Source organism: Sinohyriopsis cumingii, unplaced genomic scaffold (genome assembly GCF_028554795.1).
Source record: "Sinohyriopsis cumingii isolate HCF-2022 unplaced genomic scaffold, ASM2855479v2 utg002809l, whole genome shotgun sequence".
Lineage (NCBI taxonomy): Eukaryota > Metazoa > Mollusca > Bivalvia > Unionida > Unionidae > Sinohyriopsis > Sinohyriopsis cumingii.
In genome coordinates, this window is record NW_028316307.1 from 262,331 (window position 1) to 279,892 (window position 17,562).

Here is a 17,562-nt window from a genome sequence, read left to right on the forward strand (position 1 = left end):
TTGTAATAACAGTGTCACGTTTAATTGTTTCCAAACTAGGTTATATTGTTTTATTCTAATTATTTATTTAGCGAAATAATTCTCATTGCTTTAATGATTCAAATAATTTGTTGCGAAGGATCTGACCAGGCCCTTGCGATTTGTAATATTGATTTTTTTTTCTTGTTTTTTTTTCCTTCTTTTTATTTCTTCAACACACGAAGCCGTAATTCTGCCTGTGTTCAGGGTGAAATCGTATTCTCTCTGTTTAAAATCTGGAATATTGTCTACATTTTATGTTAAAACATATCTTAAAGATATTATTAAACATGTCTGCCACATTCTTTATTAAAAAAAAAAAAAAAAAACTCCAGCTCACCACTGTTTTCCAAATTTTAAAAAGACATAAAATTTGTACTAAGTGACTCTTTAACACCAGCACAAACGCATACAATTACTCCGACACAAAGATGACTGCATAAACTCTCCTTTTTCTTGAGCGTACTTAATTATATTAACTGGTTTGCACGGGCTTTCGTATTCCATCGACACTTTTACCTCGGTATTGCTATCGTAATTAATCTATTATTAATATTATAAAGAAAGATAACTCTAAGCGCACAAATATTGAACGTTTGCTCTTAATCGCTACTTTTCATATAAGACGACAGTATATCGTCAAAGAAGAACATGCTGAATTATATTTTGAATGCACTGGTGCATTGGACAAGCTGTGTATCCATTTAAGGGAGGAATACATGGCAAGAATACCAGAAATTACATTTCTGAGTTGGTGAGTCTGGTTTCAAGTCAAAGGTTAGCCACCCCATCCCCCAACCTGGTCAGTATGTTCAATTAGCTACGATGTCGTAGCCTCAACTTGACCTATCCACGCGGTAGGAGTAAGGGTACAAATATTAGTACCAACTTACAACTCAGAAAACATGGACACAGTAATTTAAGTACACTGACTTAATTTGGTATTTTTTATACCACTTCATCACCAATCAACGTTGAGGTATTGATGATGATTAATGATATTCTTTTCTAATCAACAAATCATGAAAGTGCAGGATATTCTTAAAACTATGATATAAAGATGTATTTGCCTATTTCTCGCCCTGATGCTTTCTACGCATCGAATAGCTCCAAAGGTATGTGGTCATTCAGAGTAAAATAGTCTTCTTATTTTAGGAATTTTGATGGTTAAACATAAATGATGCAGATTTTATAGATGAGTTATATGAAAATTTGTCTACTTACAACTTAGAAAACAAATCTTTTCAAGATTTTGAAAGTATAAACATTGTAGAAAAACTAGTATCAACTAAGAGATGTTTTGTTGTTTAGCAATGTAGAACAAAGAGAACAATTAAGAAAATCTTTCTTCATAAAAACACTTGTGAATTGGAATCATCTGATTGACTGTTAGTGTACATGCAACCAGTGGAGAACTTCAAGACAGCTCTTGAACAATATTACTAACTTTCTAGTTGGTTCCCTCTTCTGGTGCAAATTATGCCGTAACTGGCCCAGTACTGTAAACATTCAGATTCAGATTCAGGCTGTAAATTGATACCAACGAGATATGTGAATTTTTTCTTACATTTATTTTTTGATGAACGGATAGTCCTACTATGTAAGACATAGCACGTTTTTGTTTTAGTGCTATGTCTTACTACCCAAATAATGGCCTTGTATAGCCTGTTCCAATGTGTTGACATTGGAATGAGTAGTCAACGTTTCAGAAATATCTCACACACTTCGCTGCCTATATCGACACTCTTCCACTAATTCATGTGTAACTAATATACTTGCTGTGTGTCTTTATCCTGGTGGAATGAAAATATGACACTAGCAAATGGATGCATTTTTATGTTCAGAAGGCATACATTTGAATTTGTTGCAATCCTACGGTAGTCGAGGTATGCAGAAGTATGTTTAAGTATGTTCATGTGGGGGATATGTTTCTTGAATGAAACGAAATATTGCTTAGTTCCAATAGGCATAATATATTTTTATTCTTTTCATTAAAGAATAATATTTCAACTTAACCTGATTTTGGCATTCCCGGCTTTCATCCATTTCCAGCCAACTTAAATGTAGGCCAATGAAACTTGAAAACAGGTCCATTTCTTTTGTGAGAATTTGAATTTATTAGAGAAAAGACATCAGAGTAATTAAAGTCTGGGAGAAACATAACTTTACTTTGAAGAAAAGCATCGTTATTGTTTGCCAATTGTGTGTGATATTCCTGAAAATTTGACTTTTGTTACACTGTTAGTTGACATCAAAACATGCTACACAGTGCCGTTATTTAGGCAGTAAGATTCATCCCCCCCAAAACAAAAATATCAGGTGATGTGTCTTATGTTGTAGGACTAATGAATGGATACCACATTGAGGAAAATGTAATTCTATCCCTGTATGACCCATGACCTTATGCAAAGGGACATTAACCAAATACACCAAATTATATCTCAAATGTACCTTTGCTATAGGTACCATAATGTATAAAGGTTTCTTTAGGTATCATTTATTACATGAAAATATCAGATAATTTGCTTAGTTAAGATTTTCCTTGTATCATATAACATAGTTCTGATGAACATTTATTTTAACATGATCATGTGTGGTACACATAAACTGTCTTTATTTTTTTAATTTGTTTAATAATAATATAAAGTTTCATCATTTTTTTCACGTTTGTATGATACCAAATAACAAGTACCTTATTTATATAGCATATGTGTATCATAAATTATTATTAAAAGTATATTTGTGTGTAATTTCAAAACATACATCAGATACACCCGAATTTGCATTACCGTACTTCATGTTAATTTTCTTACACAAAAAAATTATTATTAATTTCAGTGTACGAAAAATTATATGTAAAATAAATAATTATCATTTGGTGGAACTGGCTGTGTACGAAAAATAAAAGAATCATACCTGAACAAGTTCTACGGAACACATTCTACTCGCCACCCTCACGGTACAAACGTACAACGTAAACATATATTTTCTGTCTCATTCTGCTTTCAACTCAAGAATCTAATTACAATAAAAATAAAAGTACTCAAAGATTTTTGTTGTTATTAGTAAACAAGAAAGAGAGAGGATTATGTCTCAGTGTGCAGGCTCGTCTACATTTAGAGCATATGTAGCTGTTACATTGTGTAATGTTATCAAAATTATTAAGATGGTTTGAACATGTATTAGTTATGGGTATTATTTATTGGCAAATTGTATGCAACGATACGAGACCACATTGTCAAGAAATTAAGAGCAACTTGTATTTTTACAGCAACAGTAATCTCATTATCAAATTGCAGTAAAAAAATAAAAAACTTGAAATCACATTTTGAATTAATGCCAGCACACGCACGTGAGTGTGTGTGTGAGAGAGAGAGGAGAGAGAGAGAGATGAAACAAAATCTTGTTTGTTTACAAGACAGTATTTATTCAGGGTGGTTTTTATTTGTAGCTTTTGCAAAGAGAAAAAAGACTTACCTGACAATTGTGATAAATCCTCATGTATTATGACCTTACTATGTTCCATTATCAATAAACACTGCTAAATCAACAATTCATTCTTGTTTTAATTATGATGTACATTGTCAAAACAACCACATGGCTATGCAGTGTTATTTACATGGTAATTAAACATGCTTAGTGCTTTGGTTATTCCAGTTGAAACCAGATTGAGTGCAAGAATCAACAGAAGACGTAAAATCAGCGAGGCTGCCAGTAGGGAAATGAGGCTGCTTTTAGGAAAATGAAAATCTATGAATGTGCTATTGAAGCCATTGTCCATACAGCAAATGTTGTAAGGACAAGCGATCATATGCACTACTTGATATTCGAAATCGCCAATAAAAGATAGTAGTGGTGGTTTATCATAGAATTGATTTGCAGTAAAATATTAATTATATCCAAGTCAAAACAGAACAAGCACTTAAAAGATAGTATATGTATAGATACAAATCGATTTAACCGAGTCCGTGACTTTCATATTTATGATAGAAAATGACTAGGTTTTTATATTTTATGTTTGTATTACTATAATGAAACAATAAGACTAGTTGACCAATGGTCTGTGGTCTTCACTTTAGCATGTACTGAGATGTCATTTTTGTTGGATAAGAAAAGATCAAAGGTCTTCTGAACACATTTTAAAATGCACATGGTGTTTTATTATGGTGACAGACTTAATAAGAAGAACTAATTAATGACAATATTTAAAGGTATGGTCTGTGAGGTCCTTTGTCCATTTGTTAATAAACACCAGTACATATTGTAATAACAATAGGAGAGTTTATGCACATGGGTGCTCACAGGATTCTTTGCAGGAGGGGGTCAGTCAGTCACGGCCAGGAGAGTTAGTATAGTAAGCAGTCTGAAACTAAAGCTAATATTTACTAAGCATTTTGAACAGAATCTTGTGACATATTTTCAGCTTCATTTGCATGATTAAACTTGTAGGAATATATATGAGTTCTGGGGGGGTCATGATACCTACTTGACCTATGCTATGGGCGCCCATGCTTATGCATCAATTATTGTATTTTCTCACCAACAATTAATTATTAATTTTTGTAAAATCAAAATGGCAATACACTATTTTCAATCTTTTTTGCAAACAGAAATCTTCTTAGTAGACATTTTATGTCTGATAATTTAATGGATTTTTTCGAAAAATACAAAGTGTTATGCACGAAAAATTATGATACATTTAAATATTTATTATTTTGATAACTGGATTGTGTACAAAAAATAAAAGGGTATGAAAAAAGACATGAAATATGGTACATACAATGTAATATTCTTTGGGTAGGATGTATTTGATAAAAATATAAGAAAAGTTGATACTATAGTTCAGATTTGTGTACCTAGATTAACCCAATAACCAACATGTATTGATGTTCTTTCCAGCTGGTGGATTTGGGTATGTTTGTTTTCCATTAACCCCTCATTGATGGTATACTACACTGTAATTTTGATCCTATATATGTATATATATATATATATATATATATATATATATATATATATATATATATATATATATATATATATATGTATGTATGTATATCTCATTGGAGCAGCCAGTTATAAATTCACATGAGTTTGTTAAGGCTACATCATGGTTAGGTGAAAGCAACAAAGTTATTAAATTATTTTATATAATTCATACATTTTTAAAGATCTTTGTATGCCCGAATTGGAGTAGATTCATTAAGTAATTTTGATCTGTGATTTACTGCATAGCTTGTTTGTAGTTAACACCAACCTAACCCCCATAACTTTAGTTGTATGCCCCAGGTCTAGAAAGCACCTTTCATGAATTTAAAAGGATGACAGAGTCCTTAACCTTCATACTAGATATTGCACTGAAACAAAACTTGCAATATACCCTTGATAGGTTACCATATGTTAGATATAAAAAAAAATAACAGCTTTAGTCATACATGCAAGTCTGCTTGTATTGTTTAAATTGTGAAGGAGACAATTTGTTGACATTGTGCTTGGCATGATTTTATGAATGAAAAGAACAAAAATGGATTGGAAAATGGTTGCGTTATGAATGAAATTTGATGATTTACCTAAATGTGTACATTTAAGGAAACTCCCAAGATTTTGTTTTTACCATGAGTATTTCCTCCAGTTGTTAATCTTGACATTTATGTAAACCTTTTTAGTACACATAATATATTTACATAAGGGCCATCTAGATGTGACGCATGGGTGCTTAGAAATGCTCGTATGCAGCAATAATAGGCATGATATGGTAATTTTTGTTTTGTTGTTATGGGGTTTAATGCCATGTTTCAGCAAAAGATTGACTATACATGTTGGCCAGTATAACTGGCAGAGGAATAACCCGTTAAAACCCTGGAAAAGAACCACAGACCCATGGGAAGCTACTGGCAAGCTTTCTTTTATACCCACGTATGCTGAGCCAGAGACTTGAACCCATGCAGATAGAAGTGAAATGGCAATGATCGATAATGGTGAGTGCTTTAGACCACTTGGCAGCTTGGGACCCTGTTTGGTTATAGTAATTCATGTACAGAACAGTGGCAGATTCCAAATGTTTTGCCTTTAGTAGCTTTAGGGTTGTTTATTTAAAAGGCCTTTTTGAAATCTATGAACACATTTTTTTAATATTGTACTTTATATATCCCTTAATCACTCTCTCTGCATCCATCCTTCTTTGGGAGATGATGGTGTATCTTTAAGTTGTTGGGTGTCCTATCTGCACCTTTGTGATTGGCTGAAGAGTCCAACCTAGAGTGACAGCCTCTTTTGCACTTGCTGCAGGTGAATGTTAATGCTTGTTGAGGCTGTTGTTGTTTCGCCTTCCTCCTGGCTCTCTTTGCAGCAAGGTTTGTGTTTCTCGCTTCCTCAGCTTTCTGAACACTCTGTCTGACAGCTAGACGCCAGGTCCATTCATCAGCACAGCTCTCCCAGTCATTGGTGTTGGCCAAAATATCTCTTAATGGACAAAAAGATATCACTGAATAATCTTGCATGCACTTTAGTTATAGCCATAATCTTGTTCTTTCTTAAGCACAGCAGCTTCCTGAAAATGATGAATACTGATAGCTGTGCCAAGACAGGTCATGTGTTGTACACATCATATAATTGTAATTCTTATTAGGTCTAAATTTACCAGGTCATTACTAGACATCGACTATGGTAAAGACAAACAGACATTGAATGTGCTATTTTAAAATTTGCATCACTTGCTATTTAGCATCTTTCTGGATGATATCCGATATTAAAGACTATCATATAGATTATTAAATGAGTATAAAAGATTTTTTGATGAATTGTTGGTGAAATATTTTTAAGTATCTTTTTGAAACTGGTAAAGCAGGAGTCATCTATAGACTCTCCCCCTTCAGGGGGGCCCCGAGTGGCTGAGTGGTCTAAAGTGCTCTCCGTTACGGATAACTGCCATCTCACCTCTGTCTGCATGGGTTCGAGTCTCGGATTCAGTCAATGTGGGTATGTGAGAAAGTTTGCCAGTAGCTTCTCGTGGGTTGGTGGTTCTTTCCAGGGTTTTCCCGGGTTCTTCCTCCACCATTAATACTGGCCGCCATGTATAGCCTATCATGTGCTGAAAAATGGCGTTACGCCCCACAACAACAGCAACCCCTGCAGTACATTAATGAAATTTTTGAGCATGTGTAATTCATTCAAGTAAACTAAATTACTCTCAAAATACTAAAAAGTTTGTTCAGTAACTGGTACCATGAGGCAAGGGAAAAAAGTAAACCAACTAGTTCTTCTACGCCACTGCTTTTTGAATTTTCTGACATGACTTACCTTTAGAGGCAACAAGATAACATTCTGGATATCAGGTGATCTGCAATAAACAAATTCATTATTTGGAATGACTTTAAGTCCAGACAGCAAGTCTGATTCTACTTCCATTCATCCATTGTTTGAAATTTAAAAAATGCTCTCATATTTTTGGCAGTTCCTCGTTGAATTGACCTCCGGTTAGTTTAGTGGCTGTTGAACTTACGTGCCAACTGCAACATATGATTGTAGACTGTCCATTATTTAATTTGTTGCTGTGCTGTAGATTACAGAATGAAAATGGTCTCTATCTGATTCTGAATATGGCCACCAGAGTGACCATCAGAAAATATTGTTATCATTACTCCTTGTGAATGAATAGTTGTACAAACACGTGGGTTTTACTGAACAACTGTTTACAGTATGGCATCTGGTTGGTCCTAATGGTGCTATTCAGACATTCAATATGCCTGCCATATTGGCCATCTAAAAAATCTTGTTTACACTACTGTTTCCCCTGAATCAATGGTCCTATCAGCATGGTGTTTTCTCAGAAAGATATTGATGTCTAGTTGGTCACAAATGAAAATGGTGCTGATTATATGACTGACAAATTATGGCCATCTGAAAATCTTTTTATCACTACTCCTAGGTGACTGGTTATACTGACATTGTGCTTTCACCCAAAGACTTCTTTTGATATCTTGTTGGAACTAAATAAAATTGATGCCAATCTGATATCAAATATGGCCACCATGGCATCCATTGTAAAAATCACATTACTGTTGCTCTTTAGAAATGGAAAGTCATATCAACATGACATTCATGGATTGAAGTGCATAAATATCATCTAATCTCTGCAAGTGATTTGAATAAGCAAAAATGTAGGTGTGGCCACTGAATTTTCTGAAAAAAAGTGAATAGATAGGTGGGGCAGATTAATTTTCTTAAAGAATTGAATGAAGAGAAAAAAAATGTTATCAGCCCTGTACAACAGTCAGTGCTTTTTACTTTACAAAGGAAGCGACCCTAAAATTGTCCTTGAAAATGTTAAAATTGAGATCATTTGTTTCAATTAAAGCCCCTTGCTTCATATGAATGTTCAAAGCAAGGTATGAAAACATGGAGCAAATACTTTGTGATCTTACATTATTGAAAATCAGCTATAGTCTTTAACCTGTACCTTCTATAAATGCAGAACAAGTACTGCAAGTAAACTTTAGAATTGTATTTGAATATTGAAAGCTCTATGTGTACTACTTTAAGTTTGTTTATTTTGACACATTGTAAATACATGTAGTGTGATTTTATATGACAATGACTGACCAAGGGAACATCTAATTTCAAGGTCAGTGCAAGTTCAAGGTCACATAAATTTTAAAAAATACTTACAGTGACCACTAAATATCTGTGATGCGTGTCTTTTGGAGCTTTATTGCACCATGAACCAAATATCATAGTAGACAATATAAAACTTTTTTTGTGTCATTTATCTAACTTGTCTAATATTACTTACATATTTTAATGCTCAAACAGCTGCGCTGTCTCTAAGGTAATGACAGGAATCATTTGTTTTTCTATTTTAGATGGGTGATTAAAACAGTAAATCTGAAACAGCCAATATGCCTCTGTCTCCAAAGAAACATCGTCTGACCCACAGTGTGGAGAGAGTAGAAGAAGACCAGGAGTCATCCATGATGTCTTTAGCAGCCAAAAACCATTGCTGCAAGGTACTGCGCGGTCTTCAGGAGTTCCACAAGACTGAAACATTTTGTGACTACTGTCTGGTTGCAGAAGGTCAAGAGTTGAATGTTCATCGTGTGGTGATGGCTTCATGTAGTGATTACTTCAAAGCGATGCTGACAGGGGAGATGCGTGAAAGTAGAGAAGGTCGAGTAGAATTGAAGGGTGTGACAGCTGGAGGTTTGAGAGTTGTAGTTGATTTTGCATACACAGGAATACTTGAACTTACAATGGAAAATGTTGAGGAAGTACTTGCTGCTGCCTCCCATCTTCAGATAACTGATGCTGTGGATTTGTGTATTAAGTACCTTGAAGAAGCAATTACTGTAGATAATTGTGTGGATATTTTGAATCTTGTAGAATTATATGCTCTGAATGTAGATCAGAGTAAATTTGCCCTTGACTTTATGCTAATTAATTTTGAAATTGTTGCTGAATCAAGTCAATTTTTCACACTCTCACACACCCAACTATCATCCATGCTTAGAGAAAACAGCTTGATTGTTATGTCTGAATATAGGCTCTTTCAATTTGTGCTGAGATGGATTGAATATGATAAAGCTCAAAGAGTTATGTATGTCCCAGATCTTATGAAAAATGTTAGACTACCATTGTTAACTGGGGAGGAGCTAGTTGAAAAAGTAAGTGTCAAGGACATTATGAAAGAAAATAAGTATTGTAGTACCCTCCTGACTGAAGCAAAGGACTATCACATTGTTGTGAGTAAACAACCCCTACTTCAAAACAGTTGTACACAGGTGAGATCAAACTCAAAAAGTTTGGTCATGTGCCACAGAGAGACATTAGAATATTACAACCTTTCTAATCGGAGACATGGTTTTCTACGTGATGCTGTCATTCCACTATACAATCCATGTGTTGTGGTAGTTGACAACTTTATGTATGCTTGTGGAGGTAAATACGATCTCAATGAAAATAATGAGATTGCGACAGCTCGTTTTTTTCGATATGACCCACGCTTTGACACATGGTATGAACTAACATCCATGACTGAAGCTAGGAAAGATTTTGTGATGGTTGCTGTTGGCAAAAAATTGTATGCCGTTGCTGGTCAGGATGAAAATCTGGTCATGTGCACAGTTGAAAGGTTTGATATTGCAACTAATGAATGGGATGCGAGAGCCTCGATGAATTATTCTGTTTATGGTCATGCAGGTGCTGTTTGTAATGGCAAAATTTATGTGTCTGGAGGTCAGCGTTTTGATGGATGCTGCAATGACCTTGAAGTGTTTGACCCAGAAATGGATATGTGGGAGAAACTTCCACCAATGTCCCACACGCGTCTGAACCATAACATGGTTGCAGTTAGCAATAAATTGTATGTTGTAGGTGGCAATATTGAAGATAGCTATGGATTTCCTGTGCCCGTAATTGCTATAGAGTGCTTCAATCCCCAAACAAGACAGTGGTCAAATTGTCAGAAAACTCTCAACATTCGTGAGGCAGGTGCTTGCAATCTGAATTCCAAGATCTTTGTAGTGGGAGGAATCAATGGAGAGCACTATTACTCAGATCTTGTCCAATCCTATGATCCAGAAAAGGATGAACTGGAAATTGTTGAAAAATTCCCCACAAGAATATATGGCAAATCATGTTGTATTTTAACATTACCTCAGTATTTATAGAGTCATGAGGCAAAGCATGATGTGAAATGTTGTGAAATTCCTCCAATGAAAGTTTTACTGCTTAAGATAAGAATTTCTTAAAAAGTTGAATTATTAAGACTCGGATTGCATCTCGAGTTTAACTGAGATGTGTTAATACATGACACATCCCATGCCTGTTTAGCACAGAAGTTGAACTTGAGATCAGTTAACTCCAAAATTAAAAACCATACTTAAGAATATATAGCAAATCTATAATATTGTGAATTCTAACAATATTCTGAGTAAATATATTGAAATATATTGAAATTGTTTCACAATTTGCTTCTTATTTGGAATATAATGTCATCTTATTGTTTTTTCTCTGGACCACCCCTGTCCCAGGATTTAGACTGAGGGGAGGTTCTGTGGGGCCAAGAATTACAATGGGGACACATTTTGGTTAATGTTTTTCTTCATCACTTACATTTTTATAAATGTCTTTACCAGTTCCCTTTATGTTTGGAGTATAAGATCATTCCATACTGATCTTAATACCACTCCTGGCCCTGCAGTGGGGGTCAAACTTGTATTGCGGACACATTTTGGTTAAACTTTTGGTGAATGTGTATCTTCATTATAATTCTTGAACCCATGGCCCCAATCCAGAAGCAGAAGTGCTAACTACAGGAGGGAGCATGTGATATATTTTAAAAATTAAATGAAACAGGCAAAGGCATTGCAGAAATAAAAGCCATGAATTATAATGGCAATACATTTTGGTTAAACTTTTTGGTTCACATTTTTTTCTTCACTTATACTATAACAATTCATGTTTAGAATGTCATAAAAGGACCCTACGTATTTTCTTTTTACTCTACCAATGAATCAAGTTCCCTATTTGGTCTATGGGGTTAGCATATTAGGCATCTTTTGGGTCAGGTTATGACTATATCATTTTTATATTTTTATATGATACACAACAAATTTGGAATATTATACAATCACAAATATTCTTTCTCCCTGTACTATACTCCTTGGTTAAATAACTAGAATTGGTCATTGGGTCAACAAAAAAAAAGAACACCATGTGATTTATTATCTTGACTGGTCATAGACCAGAAGAGTGGTCATTGACCAAAAGAGCTTATGGGATGCCTGTTATCTGTCAGCACAAGTTAGTTATCACTACTACTCCTAAATTACTTTGTGAATTGCCATGAAAACTACTACTCCTAAATTACTTTGTGGATTGCCAGGAAACATTGCACACACATTTCATTACAAGGTCTAGCTGGTCCTAAATTAAACTGGTGCCCTTTGAACATCAAATATGGCTGCCACAGTGACCATCATGAAAAACTTGTTATTGCTACTCCTCCAGGATGGCTGGTCATTTTATTATGGAGTTTTCACTGAAAGACATTTTATGGTGTCTAGTTAGTCCTAAATGATCAGACTTCTAATATGGCCACCATGGCAGCTATCTTGAAAATCTTGTCACTATTTCTCCTAAATGGAAAGTTATGTCAACATGGGGTTTTCACAAGAAGATTTCTTATGATGTCTAACCACCAATATGGCCTCAGTGGTGGCCATCTTGAAAATCTTACTGCTATGCTTTCTGAGTGGATGGCCATACCAACATATCAATAAAAGACTTATGATATCTAGTTGGTCTTGAATGAAAATCATGCTGCTAATCTTACGTTTTACATGGCTTCCATGATGGTCATATTGAAAAAATTTTGTTATCACTCTTTTGCCAGACTGGCTGGTCATACTGACATGAGTGAGGCCATGGGTTCACTTCAAGAGTTATTCTTAATATTAATCTTTAAAGAGTTATCCAAGTCAATGAATATTTGGAATGTGATATCATTACATTACTACCTATGAACTTGTACCATGCCTGATCCCTGATATGTCTTTAGTGGGGACCATTGGATCAAAATGTATACTTGTTGGGCTATAGGTTTTTGGCATTCAAATTACACCTTATTTGTAATACATATATATATATATATATATATATATATATATATATATATATATATATATATATATATATATATATATATATAAAACATTTTATACTTTTTATGGCATTTCTGTCATGGGTCATACCCTTGGCTGAGTCCTTTGGGGTATTGTATGTATTGTGGTGCTTAATTATCTTCATACAATTTTTTATGCAGTTCTTCAGTTTTACATTCTTTGAACTTTCCTTTAAATTGGTATCATATATGCTTGACCTTTAATGGCTGTTTTGTGCTAACGTGCTGTCCGATGCTAATACCTCTATACATACATGCCATTAATGTATAGACCACTTATATCTGGGGCATATTGTGTTTCTTAAAACACAATTCTTGTTTTTGTCTTCTTTTTAAATTACATGGTTGTAAGACCATATGAGCTTATAGTATGTCCCTTCATCCACCACGGATCATACAGTCATCAGCAACATGCCACCATAATATCGCCACCATTACTAAAAATAGCAAAAACTCTTTAAATGAATTTTTCTAAATAACTGTTAACAAGAGTTTGATCACATCTAAAATAAAACAAGCAGGAAAATCATTCACCTTCAAATCTAGCTACTCTGACTTAAAATAGAAGTAGGTACTAAAAATTCAAACAACTTTAAACAACTTCTCCAAAATCGCGGAATACAGTTTGACCAAACTTTATAGAAAAAATCCTGTCATAAATACCTTTCAGTTTTGCACATATAATGCTAATCTGCTATCAGTAATGGCAGCTGCTAAAAAAAGTAAGAAAAAACTTTAAAAGATTTTTTTTAAAAACACTACAGAATTTGAGCAAATTTGATGGCAAGCATTTTGTTTTTAAATTTGCACAAATGTTGCTGATCTGATACCAAATATAGCCACCATTACTAAAAACAAAAACTTTTAAACAATGGCTTGAAAAATGTTGAATCGAATCAGGCCATGTTAGTAAGCATCCAGGCATAATGCTCTTTAAAATGTGCACAAATGATACTGATCCTCAAACAAATAAAGAAGTTTAAAAAAATTAAATGACTTTTCAAAATATGCTTTCTAGAATTAGGTGAAACTGGATAGAAAGCAACCTGACATCAATACCTTTCAGATTATATAAAAGATGTCAATTCACCATAAAAAATGACCAACACTACTAAAACTAGAAAAAAAAATTAAACAACTTTTTTCAGATTTATCAAAACCCACTCAACTGAATTGGACTAAATTTAAAAGCATCCATCACAAAGGGATTTTAACAAAATTACTCCAGGCCTCCAATAGAAGTACAAAAAATATTTACACAACTGTATCTGAAAAAATGTTTAATAGAATTTGACCAAGTTTGACACCGAGTTGTGATATAGGGACCTGGTAGTGTTGGACAAATAAATAAAATGCTGATCTGCTATTAAATGTGGATTGTTGCAACTATATTTTCTTTAACTATGCAACAGAAAAAGCAGAACCAACTAGTGAAATTAACAAATAATTTATTTGACTAGAACACAAAATGAAAATTTAAAAGGCACTTTCATTATTGTGAATTAAATCCCAAGTAATCCTAAAAGTTCTATCACAAGTTCAAAAGTATAGAGTATACCGAATGAATTCCATTGGTTTTTGAATGAGTTCCAATCTTGAATTTATTTATGTACCAAGAGTCTTTACTGCGGATGTGCTACAAGTCTTAATGTATCACAGTGAGCTTTGAATAAATTCACAATAATCCCAAAAGAATGATTTAGTCCAAAATTCAATGAGCACTTTGTAATTCCAAGGAATAATTTAAATAAATCCTCTTAAATTATAACTGAACACAAGTAAAGTTGAATCCACAATAACTGATATTAAGATATGAATAAATAATTATGTTGATCATAACCTTTATAAAAAACCTAAGACACAATAAGAGGACCAGGATGAGGGTCAGTTCCCCATCAAATTCACAAACAAGGTCAGGTCTGTTTACTTCAGTTTTAACAACTCCCCTGACATAAATCAGGTAGACCATAGAATTTCCAAGTGGAAAGCCAATCTCCTGAACTCGGATCCAAGTAAACATGTTATCAAATATTATCTTAAAATTTAGTCTACAATCATGGACAAAAGTTAGTGATGTAACATGCTCTATATATTTACTTGGAATGTTGCTTGTAACCAGCACAGCAAAGAACCATTCAACATATTCTGATGCAATTTGATGTGAACATCATTTCACATAACCAGTGGTACTCTGTTTTGTCTACTCAATTGTGGATTGGGTTATGGCCCATCAATCAATTTCATATCTTCAGATCACATTTGGTTGTCTTAATAAGATCCGGATGGAAACAGATTTCAAGAATTCACGTCATCGTTGCCCATTTTCTCCTAACTTTGGTTTCCCAGTCCAGTTTCCTGTTTAAGACCTAATGGAGCAAACTGTGTGAAAGGGGCCCTTCATCATGCATCCATCACTAGTTATGTCAGTTTAGCTAACCATCACAGTAATCTACCAAAATCCCCAAAAGCTGCACCCCCCCCCCCCAACTTATAACTTTATAAATTTAAATATAAAACTGGTTAACCAAGAGCAACTATTATCAACATTATTAATACTGAGTACACCAAATACAGATTTAAAAAAAGTATGGTTTCAAAGGCTAATTAAGAGCACTTTATTTTTACTACAAAGCTATATACCAACTTTCTTGATGTGTTACACTGACATAATCCAGAATGTCTTTGAATGGATTCAGAATAATCCAAAAATAATGTTTTAGTCTAAAACAGTCAGTTAGCACTTTTTAATTCCAGTGAATAACTGAACACACCAGTGCATGATTCAAGATGGATATTAAAAGCAGCAATGAATAATCTTGTTGATTTCATCCTTATGTTGAAGGAAGCAAATTCCAGCAATAGATAAATAAATCCTCTCAAATTATAAATTAACACAACTAAAAGACTGATACCACTAGACAGATGTTAAAACAGGAATAAAGTAATTTTGTTAATCACTATCTTCATACAAAAAAAGAGAAATAGGTTGACGGTCAAAAATTAAATTCCTTAAACATTCTAAGTTTTAAACAAGGTCAGATCTTTTATTTAAATTTGAGTAAAGAACATGACAAATATTGGATAGACCAGGAATTTCCAAGGGGAAAACCAATGTCTGGAACTCAGATCGAAGTAAACTTGTTTTTAAAAAAATGACATTAGTCAGGTAGTGCCAAACTCTTACCCTCAATTGTGGACAAAGTTCAATCATACAATACAGATTAAATATACATAACAATATACATCCCCATTTAATCTATGTTGCAATAAACCTTTTGGAAAAAAACTATCATGTTAATGGAAAATTACCCCAGACTGTAAACAAATTCATTTCTAGAACCTTCTAAGGTCATAACATACTTGTCAACTGTCCCAATTTTTGTGGGAGACTCCCAAAATCCAACCGTTTATCGCATACTCTTGCATTTTAATTTTTTCTCCTGGACAAATTTAGTCATCCCCACTCCCCCCAAAAAATCAGGATAAAGATTTGTTTTGTTTAAAGAAAAAAAACAATTTAAAACTCCCCCAGCGAGTAAGACCAGAATTGCACTGAAGTTCTTTAAAGTGTGTTAAAGTTGTTGCAAAGTTTAAACTTTATGTTTGGAGACATATTTTTCAAGTCCATGCCAGGAACAGTAAGTCAGTCTTATACAGCATTTGCAAGAGGTGCAATTTCAGTTTCATTATGATGATCTTCCCTGAAATAATTTGAAATCTCCCTGAAAATATTTCAAAATTTCCCTCCATGGTATCATTGTGGTTGGCATGTCCGTCATAAACAAGGTTAGGTCTTGAACTCAAACCCAAAACTCTATCCTCAAAGGTCATGCACACAAAATAAAATAAATATACATGACACTTTTTTCAATTATTGTGAATTCATTTTTTTTTATGGTATGAATTACTACTGTTTTGTAAAAAGAAAAAGGGTTTTAATGTCTCAACAAATGAGTATTTCATTGCTTTTTTTTAAATTTGTGGTTTGTAACAACCACAGAATCCAGAACCTAATAGTACCCAATGAATAATAGTAGCTTCACAGCATCTGAAAATGTTTCCATTACTTAAAGTAAAATCAAAACAGAAGTAAAGTTTCAAGCAGTGAATGGTTTGGATCAAATATTAATAATGATCAAGTATAAAATGTCGGATTATACTGGTGTATAACTTTACAAGATAAATGTATTTATATCAAATCCTAATGCTATGTCCAGCTGTCTGTATATACTGTACAGATCTGAAAGTCATGTTGGTTGTTATGTCCCAATAATAATTCAACCGCAGTCATATATCATATTAGCATTTATTTTCCATGTCTGTATATTTTCCACCAAATTAAATGAAACTGAATCACTATTGGAATGTTGGTAGTGACAGCTAGATTTGCTTATTAAAAAAATTAGAACATGACCTCCAGTGCAATTATAATATACATCAATCTACTGCTAGACAAGACATTCAGTGTGCAGCTATATAAACCTTGTCTAATTTTGTATTGAAGTTCTTTCCATAAAAGGGTACTTCCTTTTATGACCTTTTTGTTTTTTATTTTTTATCTGTAACTGTATACAGAAGTCTATCAATAAATGTTTCTGTTGAAGTCTTTTTTATAGTCTTTTCATGTTAATTGATGTGAAATTTGTTTTTCAGATTTGTTAGGCACATGAAGTTAAAGGTGTCATGCTCTAATCATTCATTATGGCCAACATTTAAAATGATGTATAGTTTGTGGTTCAAACACGAAATAAATTTATTTCAGTAATTTAGGTCACTGGCCCATGAATATAATTCAGTTTTTGATGTACAAAATTAGAATGCCACATTTTCTTTAATACAGCTGAGTTGTGATGTTTTGATATATG

At 33.6% G+C, this 17,562-nt stretch overlaps 1 protein-coding gene across 1 annotated transcript; it reads left to right on the top strand.

Annotated features, from left to right (window-relative positions):
• The first annotated feature begins 592 nt into the window (after positions 1-592).
• Positions 593-17,294, top strand: LOC149770050 (kelch-like protein 9). Its single transcript, XM_089949471.1, has 2 exons — positions 593-772; positions 8,880-17,294. Exon 2 carries the CDS (start codon positions 8,916-8,918, stop codon positions 10,680-10,682), a length of 1,767 nt encoding a protein of 588 aa, XP_089805597.1. The 5' UTR covers positions 593-772; positions 8,880-8,915; the 3' UTR covers positions 10,683-17,294.
• The last annotated feature ends 268 nt before the right edge of the window (positions 17,295-17,562 follow it).